Raw genomic sequence first — 14,326 nt, 5'->3', positions numbered from 1 at the left:
GAAAGGAGGGAAAGGGGAATGAGAGGGGGTAGAGGGTGGGAGGTGTGATGGTAAAGGGGCGGTGTTTAACAATATCTCCCCACAAATATATTCCATCTCTCCATCAATCGGGACAGCGTCGCTTTAGGAAGTCTAGTATTATATTCTGATCCAGCACATTTGCAGAAGTGGATTAGACAGGGTGTAGAAAGTGAGAGGAAATTCCAGCTGAAATGCTTTTCGGTTTGAGGACTGTTTACTCTGCTTGCATCTGATTCTTGTGATCTGAGAGATCTGAGGCATTTCAGCACTTTCTTCATCATTTTATCTCGCTGCATCTCTATTGTCTGAAGCCGGGGGGTCAAGAGGCGTGAAGATTTTGATCTCTACAAGAAACCACTGGGTTTGCTATTAAAGACTGACCACACAGAGTCGAGAAATTTAGTTTCCGCGCAAGATTTAGTTCTTATTTTATATTGTGTTCTTTATATTTAATGCGTTGATGAAGTGATCAGTAAGGAGGATGCTTGAGGACAGAACACAGAAGAAAGCACGAAAGTAAGTGGAAGTGTTGGAGTTGCAGTGAAGACTTCAAACCACCAGGACTGTTTCTGGACCTGCCGGCAAATCAAGGTTTGTTTAAAAATATAGTTTTTGGTTGTGTATTTTTAATAATAGGATTGCTAATATACAGTCATATTAGGCTACGAAATATTATCTTTTACAGACAAAAAACTTAAGCAAAAACTAATTATGTATTTAGCAAAGAAAGTAAGAATTTAATAGTTTTATTAAAGTTTTAAATATATATACAGATTAGATAGATAGATAGATAGATAGATAGATAGATAGATAGATAGATAGATAGATAGATAGATAGATAGATGTTTAGTGACTATTAACAATTTTTCAACAAAGATTTCAATTTTTTAAAATGTATTTGCTGTCTATTTATTTAAATATATTGTGATGCTTATTGACCACAACTAAGGTATTTAGCAAAGTGACAATTCAAAAGTAAAAAAGAAGGAAAAAACACTTTCGTTTAAAGTTCTTGTATATGTAGTTAGATAAAGATATGATCAATGTTAATTATCCGTTAGTATAATATTCAGCAAAGTAAAAATATTGTTTTAAATTACTGTAACATTAAATGCATTTAAATTTATTTCTTGTCCAATCAAATATGGGTAAAATGTTTTGTTTTTTCTTTGTTTGTTTTTTGTATAAAATGCATTTTAATTGATATAAAACAAAGTGAGTTTTAAATTTAGCTGATTTACCTAATTTTCACTTACAGTTTATGTCTGATGACAGTTTTCACTATAATAAACAAAACAGCTACATTTTGAATTTCGCTGAATTTTGCTGATTTTTAAAAACTAATCTAGGTATTCATGCCTGAGCAACATTTATGCAAAACCCAAACTCCTGTGACAGATGTTACCCTTCTGAACCTCTTATTATTCTGGTTCCGTTTTGTCCTGTCAGCCAGCACACGCCAAGTCTTCCAGCCTGACAGATGGATGATTGTAATTAACAGTTATTATCATATTTGCACTGTTTCAGCACTTATTTCGTTGTTTTAGCAAAATTAAAAAATCAGTTGTGCGTATAAACGGAACATAAATAAATAAAAACAGAAAAAGATCAAATCTAAACTTACATACGCATAAAGTAGCCTATTAGAATTAATAAAACAAAACAAGTGCCTGTAATCAGTAAATTAATCATTTTTTAATTATGCTCAATGCAATGTTTTACAAGTCTTTTAATTACAAAATCAAATGATTTCAATAGATGTGTTTCACTGTAATGAGTTGCCATTCGTTTAATCAAAAAACGCAAAATACGCTTGAAATTGTTTTTTTAAATTGTTTAGTAAGTGGTCGTTTGCAGTTACTATATGTTACTTTAAGAATTGATGGTAAATGTTTTATTCTCATGACTCGTGTAAAAAGTTTTCAAAGCTTACAGAGGGTTAGATTTTTTTCTTACAACATAATTCATATAAAATTAAACAAAGTCATGATCAATACTGATGAAGAATGTAGAGTCTGCCTGTGAAAAGGTTTGTTAAAGCATTAATCCAAGTCAGTCAGTTTCATTCAAACTTATTTGGAGGGGAACTAGTAGTAAAATCAAGCAAAGCTTTACAGTTATCTTTGTGCAAAAATTACATTATTTCGAAGTATATTTGTATTGTATATATTTGTATATTTCTTACAAAATGGTATCAACAACAATGAATGAAAAACATCACTTATATAAATATGAACATGCATATTAAACCAATAACTAACCTTTCCCATTTTACAAAAAGTTACTGCTTGCATTATTTTGTCTTTTTGTATTTTAGCCTATAACAGCATTTTGTGTTTTGAATTGTTTTCAAAAAATGTACTTCTACCTCAACCATTTAAAAAGTAATTATTATTATGGTGGTGCCATAATATACCATATGTTTACGGTTGTAAATGATTCTAGTATTAGTTTTTGGGGTTTTTTTTAATGGTTTAAAATTGATTTTATTTACGACATCAATCTAATCAATCTCTCGTTTAAGAAATAATTCTAAATAAACATTTTTTTAAGTTTATAAACAATTTTAAAAATAGTGGTTAGCGTTTAATATTTCTAAATAAAATAAATATTCTACATCAATAAAGTAAAACGTTTTCTGCTGCAGGGTTTCACTCAATTCCGTTAATGGTCACAATTTGATTTGGTTTGGGATTAGGAGGTTTGGAGACCTCTGTGGTAGGAATATGTTACTGCAAGCAAGTACTGATTAATGATAGAGAATGTCAAAGCAACACGGATGAAAGTGATATTAAAGTTTGATGTAAGGTTGTGGCATTAATATGGAGAGATTAATTCGATAAGACATCATTTCTTGGCAGCCTAAGAAGTGCAAAACAACATTATCTGTCTTAAAGTTTGCAATTTTATTTAGGACAGATTTAACACACCAGTAACAGTTTCTAGACAGAGTGAAGACAGCAACATGGTCAAAATGTTGTTACAAGCACTAATTTGAATATTTGCCATGTTGTATCTTTGGAATGTAGACATGACACACCTTTGGTTACTAACTGTCATCTATGCTAAGAGGAAATTTGTCCTAATTATCAAAAAAGCAGCTGTTGGAACAATATGCGGTTCTGTCCACAGTCAAGCAAGCGTGACAGTACTTTGGGCTTTGAAGCTGTTTTGCTGGGTGAAAAGCCTCTGCTTCTGTTTTTGCCCCTAAGCTTCAGTCAAGCTTTTAGGTGCCGGTTTCAAAACCAGGCATGACAACTTATACTAGCCTTATGTATATGGGCACAGAAGGGGCACCAGCTTAATGAAAGTCTCACAAAGTTACATTACATTGTAGAACTTTCTATACAACCAATAGTTTAGCACTGTCGCCTCACAGCAAGAAGGTCCTGGGTTCGATCATTCGGGTGGGGTGGTCCGAGTCCTTTCTGTGTGGAGTTTGCATGTTCTCCCCGTGTCTGCATGGGTTTCCTCCCGGAGCTCCGGGTTCCTCCCACAGTCCAAAGACATGCAGTCAGGTGAATTGGTGATAGAACATTTTTCATGACTGTGTTTGATATAAACTTGTGTAAACTGGAATCTTGTGTAATGAGTAACTACCGTTTCTGTCATGAATGTAACCAAGAGTGTCAATCATGACGTTAAAATCCTAATAAATAAGACTGCCATTCATTTCAGAGTGCACACTTTTCCCAGTGGAATGACATCTAGTCCATGTGTCTCGTTTCAGGTCCCGCTGAACTTCAGTGGAAACTCTCTGCACTTAAGTGAAAGTGAAGATGATGCTGAGTCCGGAGCAGACGGATACGGAGCTCCAGTGGAGCCACTCGGACGCAGAGAGCATGCTGAGCGATATGAAGGCGGCCTGCATCGGCGAGGAGCGCTCGGACACCGACGGTAAAGCCAAACCCTCGCAGCCGCTCACGCGCGAGGAGAAGCGGCGGCGCAGGCGCGCGACCGCCAAATACCGCTCAGCGCACGCGACGCGGGAGCGCATCCGCGTGGAGGCTTTTAACGTGGCTTTCGGAGAGCTGAGAAAGCTGCTGCCCACCCTGCCGCCCGACAAGAAGCTCTCCAAGATCGAGATCCTCAGACTGGCCATCTGTTACATCTCATATCTCAACCACGTTCTGGACGTTTAGCCACACACATGGACAGCATTCCAAGCTCACCCCTCTTCCCTCCAAAAAAGATACACATCTGAGATTCATCTTTTGAGTAGTTGGTGGTGCAACTTGATGAGGTGGGGTGGATTGACCTCCCTGCTGAAAAAAAAACAGCAGCACAGACCAGCTTTAGTTGGTTGCTGGTGTAACTGGGCACTGTTTAATGTTCAAAACACAGCAAATTCTAACAGCAGAAACACAAATCATGAACTTCATGAAATTCTGGTCACCATTAAGACCTGCTTAATGCTGGTTTTTCACAGGGTTTCGGTAACTTAATTTGCGCAGTTGTTGGAGCTTAAGAACACGATTTACCAGCAATCAACCATTAACTTACTAACTAATCCACCATTAAAATCAGCAATAGATCAATATTTGGCAGCAGAAACTACATCCCAGTCCAGCAACCAGCTAATGATGGTCGGCGCTGTTTTTCAGCAGGGGTTTCACTGGGTTTACTCCTAAAAAGTTTAGAGAAACGAAATTCTTCTTTAGAGTGATTTCAAAGTTTTAATAATCTATTTTTAACGTTTTGATAAATTTTATATGGATTTTTTGGTGCCAAAATTCCACCTCTTTTGTTTTAGGTAGTTGATGTGAACTCGGGACTACTTGACTACATAATCGGATAAAAAAAAAAAAAAAAAAAGAGCAATATTTTAATTCATATTTTAGCTAAAAATGATCTGGTGAAAAAGCACTTATCTTAGTTATTAGCAACAGGACTAATGCCAATTTTATATTTATAAATATATGTCAGGAGGTGGACAAAAAGCGTTTTCTATCATAATGACATAAGTACACAAATGATAGTTTAATACATTTATTATATGCACAAAATATATTTTAAAGATCTGTGCTTATTTTTATTTAATTTCAGTATTTTTTGCAAATAAGAAATGTTACCCCAGAAAGTCACACCACCGAGGATAACGTTGATATTTTATTTGATTGATGGTAATTCGATTCGAACAAATGACCACCAGAGCGTCTATATTTGTCAATGCAGACAGAAAAAGAGTCACGTCAACTACTTATAAGCTAAAGTCAACATTTAGAAAGAAGAGAAGAATTCTTTTTAGTTTTTTGCGCCAACAAAAATGTGAATGATTTTTTTTTTTTAAGAAATCACTCTAAAGAACCTTTTCTAGCACCTTTATTTTCACCCAATTTCCCAAGTGTTAGCCGAACAACTTTTCCACTAAGAAGCTATTATGTCCCCTTTAACCATGGTGAGTACTCCAAGAGTCATAAACCATTTAAAAAAGACTTTGGTCCCTGTCGAAAAAGATGCAATAATGTCAGATGGGACCTTAAAAATGTAAATAACTTCACGCTGAAAAGTACAACAGTGCAGAACACTGGAAAGTCCAGGCAGCACAATTCAGTAAACAAGTTTGTATCCACATACAAAACTTTACAATGAGAATCTCGATCTCCAGACTTTATCTGAATAATCCAGTGCTTTACATTTGACATCATTACTAAATATGTAAAAAAAAAAAAAAAAAAAAAAAAAAAAAAAAACTATTTTTGTTACTTCATACAGAATATCAATGAAATGTTATACAATTCTGTTTTCCCTATGTTGTGCAGTGTGTATGCAAACTTTTTTACTTCACTGTGGGCTACCAACTACAATGAAAGAGTAACATGAGCTCCAACAAACCCTCCTCATCCAGTTAGCTGCTTCATAAATCTAGCAAGTAGTTCAACAAGCAGGAGAAACCATAAAATGTAAAGCATGGGTCATTCCACCTGAAAAGGACAATTTGCATTTCTTACATAAATACAGCTTTTAAACTATAATAAACAATAAACAAATATCAGTACTTCTTTTTTTAAATTAATAAGCTCAACAAACGTATTTCCAAGCTTAAAAAAATATATATTGTTATATACCACAAGGGCAGCAGTCTAAACATTTAATACTTTTGACTGCTATCTTTTTAAGTGCAATAATGGTTGTACACCTAAACCTGTTGTACACCTAAATTACTGTCAGTCCAGTTACAAGCATATCAATAACAGGTAACATATTTGACACATATTGATGTCTAAAAAACAAATGTAAAAAATACACTGAGGAACAGCAGTGCTTCTGAAGATCACAGAAAATACTTAAATAACTTAATTACTTATTAAAATGTTAAAAGAATATAAACAAGATTTTTTGAGCAAAACTGGATGATGCAAAATGTCTTTTTCCTGGAATGACCCACTTATAAGTGCCACTTAAAATAAAACATAGTGACCTTAACTTTATTTATATTAGTTATTTAATTATTTATTTAATTATTTATTATATATTTATTTATTTTATTTTTAATTAAAAAAAAAAAAAGACATTTTAATGTACAATATGCTGGGTGTTTGTAATGTAGGCTATTGCGTAATCCACGTTACCATATGTGTTAGACTGTGATGGTCAAACTTTCACAAAAAGAAGTTGAGGATACGACTGCACTTTTCAGTGTTTATTTATATTTAATATATTTTGTGATGAAATTAGAGATTAGAGTATTCTGAGAAAAAATGTCTGTCCTTTGTTAGTAAACATTAATTAGCCTAAAGAACTAAGTGAGTAGCTTAATGTAAAACCACTGAGGCTGCTATCTCAGAACATGTCATTAAAAACATTTATGAGTAACGAAAGCTCTACACTTGCCAGCAGTAATCCCCTTTATAATCTCCCTTATGGCCTATGAGATAATATGATTTATGAGCTGATAGTAGAAGTAGCCTAGAGGTCACTTCTTAATAGGACCAAATATGACATCATAAGTCTGATATTGTTTCTGTTCTTTGGTGTTTGTATCAATATTTTAAAGCTTTTATTTCTGTAGGCCTGTTCTTAACTGCAGTGGAACAAATAATACAAGATGTTATTTTATAATGGGGGAAAACAGATCTTCTATCCAAAGAATTCTTGTCTTTTCAGGGTCTTGCCCTTGTTGCTTTATGCACATATTTTGTAGTAGAGTTGCTGTGACAGCTGGTTTTGAAAAAGCATTTTTTTCATATTTTACTGGTGGGTTGTTCTTTGAAATAATAAAATAATGATAACAGTATTGCAGATCATCTTGTGTATTTTTTTTTGGGGGGGGGGGGGGGGGGGGCATATGGTATATATAGGGAAGACTTTTAAAGAAATTAGTTGAGCAGAACTTAATAAGCTCCTTCAGTGTAAATGATCAACTAAACATATATTGACCAGTTTAGTAATTAACATATGTTTAAGGGCAGATAAACAGCTTTACCTTTTTAGCACTGTTATTAGACCAGGATCTATATGTATTTATATGTTTGCAATGTGGGCACATTTATCAATCCTTTTGACATGCCATAACAAACACTTCAGCTAGCTATCAGTTGATGAACTACAATTTTGCATTTATCACAGGTAAACTTGGGTGGGAGTTTAGAGTCAGAGTCCTAATTTTCTGTGATTTATTCAAGCAAATATACAATTTACATTTAGACAGGCTTTCTGTGACAAAAGTGCTTAAACAACAACTGTCAATTTGAATGCATCCCAAACCACTACTGTGATTACTGTATCTAATAGTACCTCAAGTTGTGTCAGTTGTTTTGTTTGGGTTGGGATTTAGAGTTTTGTCTATTACTAGTCAAATTAACAGAACGGTTTATTAATACTCTGGGGCATGGGTAGAAATGAGTGGGATTTCAGAACTAGATATACACTAAGAGTAAATACTAAAAACACCTAATAATATTTTATGTAGAACATAGCCAACAGGCCAGCTAACTAAGTAAAAGTTGAAATTTCCTGGACTATTGATACATTTTACTAATTATATATGATGTGATTGGTTTTACACTTTGAAGAAAATAAATTCTTATTGATTGTTTTTGTCAGAAATTTAATATAATCTCATATATAATCAAAACCATCCATCAGTTAAATGAAAATTCTGAGTTCAAGTTTCAAAACAATTTATTATGATTAAACTTTTCAGTGATTATTTTTCACTTAAGCACTCAGATTTAAAACACGATTGAGAGAAGTTACTGCTGATTTGCTTTATTTTTTATTTTATTATTAATATTATTACTGTTATTATTATTTTGCTCGGCAAGTGTTTGTGCCTCTTCTTCCTCCCTCTTGGCAGGAAGGCCATTTCCCCAGAGAGGGGGCAGGTGTTACTCCAGACGAGCCAAGACAACCAAATTACTGGCCGTCTGGCACCTCCCGTGGGAAACACACACACACACATGCAGGGGAAGATGGAAATGTACGTGTACTGAAAAAAACCCTGTATCATCCATCCTTTTATAATATTTTCTAATTTCCTATCATTTCAAGAGACATTTTTTAGCTTATAGGAATAAAATATCCACTTCTATCCTATCCTATCCTATCCCAGCTTTTTAATGGGCGCAAGGCACACAGTAACACCCTGGATGGGGCACCAGTCCATTGCAGGGCAGACACACACACACACACATACACATACAGTGTATCACAAAAGTGAGTACACCCCTCACATTTCTGCAGATATTTAAGTATATCTTTTCATGGGACAACACTGACAAAATGACACTTTGACACAATGAAAAGTAGTCTGTGTGCAGCTTATATAACAGTGTAAATTTATTCTTCCCTCAAAATAACTCAATATACAGCCATTAATGTCTAAACCACCGGCAACAAAAGTGAGTACACCCCTTAGTGAAAGTTCCTGAAGTGTCAATATTTTGTGTGGCCACCATTATTTCCCAGAACTGCCTTAACTCTCCTGGGCATGGAGTTTACCAGAGCTTCACAGGTTGCCACTGGAATGCTTTTCCACTCCTCCATGACGACATCACGGAGCTGGCGGATATTCGAGACTTTGCGCTCCTCTGCTGGTCGCTTGAGGATGCCCCAAAGATGTTCTATTGGGTTTAGGTCTGGAGACATGCTTGGCCAGTCCATCACCTTTACCCTCAGCCTCTTCAATAAAGCAGTGGTCGTCTTAGAGGTGTGTTTGGGGTCATTATCATGCTGGAACACTGCCCTGCGAACCAGTTTCCGGAGGGAGGGGATCATGCTCTGCTTCAGTATTTCACAGTACATATTGGAGTTCATGTGTCCCTCAATGAAATGTAACTCCCCAACACCTGCTGCACTCATGCAGCCCCAGACCATGGCATTCCCACCACCATGCTTGACTGTAGGCATGACACACTTATCTTTGTACTCCTCACCTGATTGCCGCCACACATGCTTGAGACCATCTGAACCAAACAAATTAATCTTGGTCTCATCAGACCATAGGACATGGTTCCAGTAATCCATGTCCTTTGTTGACATGTCTTCAGCAAACTGTTTGCGGGCTTTCTTGTGTAGAGACTTCAGAAGAGGCTTCCTTCTGGGCTGACAGCCATGCAGACCAATTTGATGTAGTGTGCGGCGTATGGTCTGAGCACTGACAGGCTGACCCCGCACCTTTTCAATCTCTGCAGCAATGCTGACAGCACTCCTGCGCCTATCTTTCAAAGACAGCAGTTGGATGTGACGCTGAGCACATGCACTCAGCTTCTTTGGACGACCAACGCGATGTCTTTTCTGAGTGGACCCTGCTCTTTTAAAACGCTGGATGATCTTGGCCACTGTGCTGCAGCTCAGTTTCAGGGTGTTGGCAATCTTCTTGTAGCCTTGGCCATCTTCATGTAGCGCAACAATTCGTCTTTTAAGATCCTCAGAGAGTTCTTTGCCATGAGGTGCCATGTTGGAACTTTCAGTGACCAGTATGAGAGAGTGTGAGAGCTGTACTACTAAATTGAACACAGCTGCTCCCTATGCACACCTGAGACCTAGTAACACTAACAAATCACATGACATTTTGGAGGGAAAATGACAAGCAGTGCTCAATTTGGACATTTAGGGGTGTAGTCTCTTAGGGGTGTACTCACTTTTGTTGCCAGTGGTTTAGACATTAATGGCTGTATATTGAGTTATTTTGAGGGAAGAATAAATTTACACTGTTATATAAGCTGCACACAGACTACTTTTCATTGTGTCAAAGTGTCATTTTGTCAGTGTTGTCCCATGAAAAGATATACTTAAATATCTGCAGAAATGTGAGGGGTGTACTCACTTTTGTGATACACTGTACATGTTTTTGGACTGTGGGAGGAAACCGGAGCTCCCTGAGGAAACCCACGCAGACACAGGGAGAACATACAAACTCCGCACAGAAAGGACCCGGACCACCCCGCCAGGGGGTTGAACCCAGGACCTTCTTGCTGTGAGGCGACAGTGCTACCCACCTAGCCACCGTACTGCCCCAGTCTTTTACCTTACAAATCCATCTTGCCCTGTTCTGAGCATAATTTTCTGTCACCCCAACTGCCTGCATATCCCCCCTCACCACATCAATACACCTCCTCTTTAGCCTTTCTCTCCTCCTGATAGAACTCTCATGTCTCCTCTGCACATGCCCAAACCATCTCAATTTCTCCTCTCTAACTTTGTCTCCAAATCATCCTACCTGAGCTGTACCTTAAAATAACTCTAAATAAATAACTCTTTATGGTCCTGCTCATCCTCATCACTCACAACAAGAAACTTAATCAGCATCTTAATCTCTGACACCCCCAGCCAGCTCCCTCTCCTGTCTTTTGTCAGGGCCACCACGTCCATACAGCATACATAGCAGGCCACACTACTGTCATGTAAACTTTTCCTCACCTCTCTACAAGCCTCTACAAGCCTTTTTATTACTTTGTATGGGCATAAATGTGTCTATTCCTTTTTAAACCTGTTTTGTATATGTGACCAATACTATAAAAAGACCAATTTAGAACCACTGTAAAACAGCTGCTTTAATAAGTGTTTCTTTAATACTGTTTGTCTATTTTTTTAACTGGTTGTTTTCTGGGCAGATTTTTCAAAGCTTTAAATTCTGGGTAACTATTGTTTTACTTTGTCCTATGAAAAATATATTTTAATATTTTATGTAGTTTAATGGACACTGTTTACTTTTTATTTTGAAATATTCTGCACGACCCTGTTTGACCTATAGATGAAGTAAATGATGTCATATGATCTGTAAATAATAAATCACTTCTCAGTGATGGTAATTTGCTGATTGCAGTAATTAGTTTGGACTCAACATGCTTCTATTTTTAATTGTTTCCCCTCTTTGGTGTTTTGTTAGTGCATGCGTTTATTCCAGTATCATTTCTCCTGCATCTCAGTGTATTCCAACCCAAATCTCCTGCCAGCTGTAGCCCTGCTGTGAGATGTAGGCTGTCAGTGTGGCCAGAACGAGTGTGTGTGTTTGTGAGAAAGAGGCATATTGCGCCTCTTTTCACCATGGATTATGTAATGGCAAAGGCCTACAAGTGACCATATGTCAGAAAGTGTGCAGACGGACCCAGAACCCTAATCACCATTGTTCTCTTTATGGGAGCTTGCTCGATCTTCATTCAGGTGGATTTTTGCAAAAACCTGAACTGGGCCAACAGACACATTTCCCCTTTGTTCCAGTGGGGAGCTTCTAGTCTTCTGGCTACAGGAAAAAACATGACAACAAGCGGCCATATGTCCACAGGTCTGGAAAAAGCATCTTGAAGCAAGGAGGGGGGCGCAGTTCTCCTCTCACCTTCATTAAAGTGTGCTCGGACTACAATGCCTCCAACCTTACCCCCCCACCTTCACTCTTCACCCACCTCTTCCAAGCCATCAGAGGTGTGTGTTGTTGTATAGTGTGTATACACACACATGTGTGTGTGCCATGCAAGCAGCAAGACACAAAGGCAGATCCATGTGTTGAAATGTGGCCCCCGGGATGGACCACATTATGCCTGCCTACTTCACCAGCAGGGACCCAGGCTGGAGCTGGCTCCCAGCCCTTTGTCTCCAAACAGATGGAAATAGACTGAGAGGGGTGAGAGGAAGACAGACACTGAGAGGAGAGAGAGGGTGAAAGAGAGCGAGAAGAAAGGGAATGTGGAGAAAAAAAAGAAAGTCAGTCTGTTCTCATTAACTCGCATATTGAGAGAGACCGGATAGGCTCGGCCTTATTCAGACTCACGCTCGGACCATCTGTACACGCTGGACTCATGCATGCATTAACGCTCGTGCACCACTATACGCCCCGTTAACAATTCAGGCCTCAGTTTTAATTTACTCCCGGCCCTTTTTTAAAGCTGATGTTCACGCCACTGGCTATCAATCTATTAAACCTTTTATTCCTGCTCTGCAGTGGCTAAATAAATGCAGGTTAATGAAGACAGTACTTACAAAGTGTGAAAAGAGGCGGGCCTAAATATGTTCCTGCTCCCACTCCTAAAACATTGTTCTGAATGTCTTTAGAATTAATTCTGTTAAAATATCTTAATTAACACATTTAGAATGAATTTAAAACAGATATGATCATGTATAAAACAACATTTTAATTTTCTGAGTTATAGCCAGGGGAGAGGTTTCTACCTCCCAAAACATGTAAGGTAGACCTACCATAAATTAACACTATTTATTACACTATTTATTTATAACTATTTATTAATAATAGCAATGTTGAAAAGCTGCTGTTGCCATTTACAGCTTAATTTTATGGTAATTTTTGCATTGTTCTTTGCAGGTCCCATTGATGGACTTGCAGTTTCAAAATCCTCCATACATTTCCAATAGGATTAAAAACTTGAATCACAAGTTTGAACTTTGTATCACAGCTCTGCTATCAACAGGCTGATTATATAGACATTGATTGCCTCGGCTAAAGTGGGATTGCCAAAGGGAATTCCTCATGACTGCTGCTGTTCTATGGTGCCTGCACAGAGACGGGGGATAATGGACATCAGTGCATGACTCTCCATGTGCTATACAGATCTACATATGAACCCACCACATTGTGAAGGTGAAAAGAAGCAGTCAGCTAGAGCACGTGTGTCAAAGGTGGCACGTGTTAGTCATGGCTCTCCTTGGTCAGAAGTGGAGGTCTGCTGAAGTAGAGGAGGCGAAATGCGATCAGGTTATTGGATACAACTAGATTGGGAGGATAATTGGGGGCAAATGCAAAAAACTGGTCATGTGATAATTTGGCATTTGGTTTATTGCTTTTTAAAGTTTCCTAATTATTTTTTAATATAATGAGAATTCTCATTTGTTATGTCCCAGTACATTGTTCTGTTAATGTTTCTTTAAATAACATGCACACAATGCCCCAATATAATACACAAAAAAGCAGATTGATATCATGATGCTCTCACCATCATATATGCAACCCGTCTTTCTCCATGATGATAATCATTGTCTGAGGTTTGTGTTGATTTGTATAAATTATTGTGTGCAAAGACCTGCAGTTGTTTTGCTCTTAGCTCTCAGTTAGAGTAACTGTGGTTCATGCTGCCTTGAAGATGTCCTGCAACTTTTTTGGGGTAAGCTGTAAATTCTCTTCCACTTTCCTTATCATGATTATGTTTGGAAAAATTGTTCGGTTCACTTGTCCTGTTTGATAATTTTATCACGGGAACTTTGGGAAGTTCCTTCACCTTCATTGTGATTAATCACTGTAGAAAATTTTAAACAATAGCAACATAATGTATATTAAAACTAGATTTAATTCATAATAATCAGCATTTAAGTGCAGAATAAGTATTTAGAACTTTAATGTTTTAATGTAACATTTACATATACAGTATACACTTACTGTAGGTATTTGCTATGCATATTAATTATTTTATAGGCTACTGTTTAAACATACAGGCCTCTTTATTAAGAACACTTTGTTTTGTGAACACACTGTTTCTTTTTTTTATTCACGATGTGTGAATTTTTCTTTATTCTTTTATCAGTAGACACTTTCAGATCACAGGATTCTGGTGCGTTATACATTTTTTTGTTTGATTCCCTGTTCTCCTTCCATCATCAACATTAAATCCCAACAGCACTCGTGATAAATGTATACCAGCACGTACACTACAATTTATTACAATGTTAGTGTCATTGCAGTGCTGAGAATGGTTGATTACCCAAATAATATTCCTATGGGATCCCTTTTAATTGATAAATGGGGTACAGGGGAGTGTACAAAACAACAGATGGCCTACAGTCAGTTTCTATATAGACACAGGGTTTATCAGTATAGTAGCTGTACAATATAAAATAATCAGTGAATGTAAGTGTC

At 37.1% G+C, this 14,326-nt stretch overlaps 1 protein-coding gene across 1 annotated transcript; it reads left to right on the top strand.

Annotated features, from left to right (window-relative positions):
• The first annotated feature begins 3,800 nt into the window (after positions 1 to 3,800).
• Positions 3,801 to 4,163, top strand: LOC134329522 (helix-loop-helix protein 2-like). Its single transcript, XM_063010807.1, has one exon. It carries the CDS (start codon positions 3,801 to 3,803, stop codon positions 4,161 to 4,163), a length of 363 nt encoding a protein of 120 aa, XP_062866877.1.
• Positions 4,164 to 14,326: the final 10,163 nt, after the last annotated feature.

This window comes from Trichomycterus rosablanca, chromosome 15 (assembly GCF_030014385.1).
Source record: "Trichomycterus rosablanca isolate fTriRos1 chromosome 15, fTriRos1.hap1, whole genome shotgun sequence".
Lineage (NCBI taxonomy): Eukaryota > Metazoa > Chordata > Actinopteri > Siluriformes > Trichomycteridae > Trichomycterus > Trichomycterus rosablanca.
Note: the sequence above shows the minus strand (reverse complement) of the source record. Positions and strands in the feature narration are given on the sequence as shown.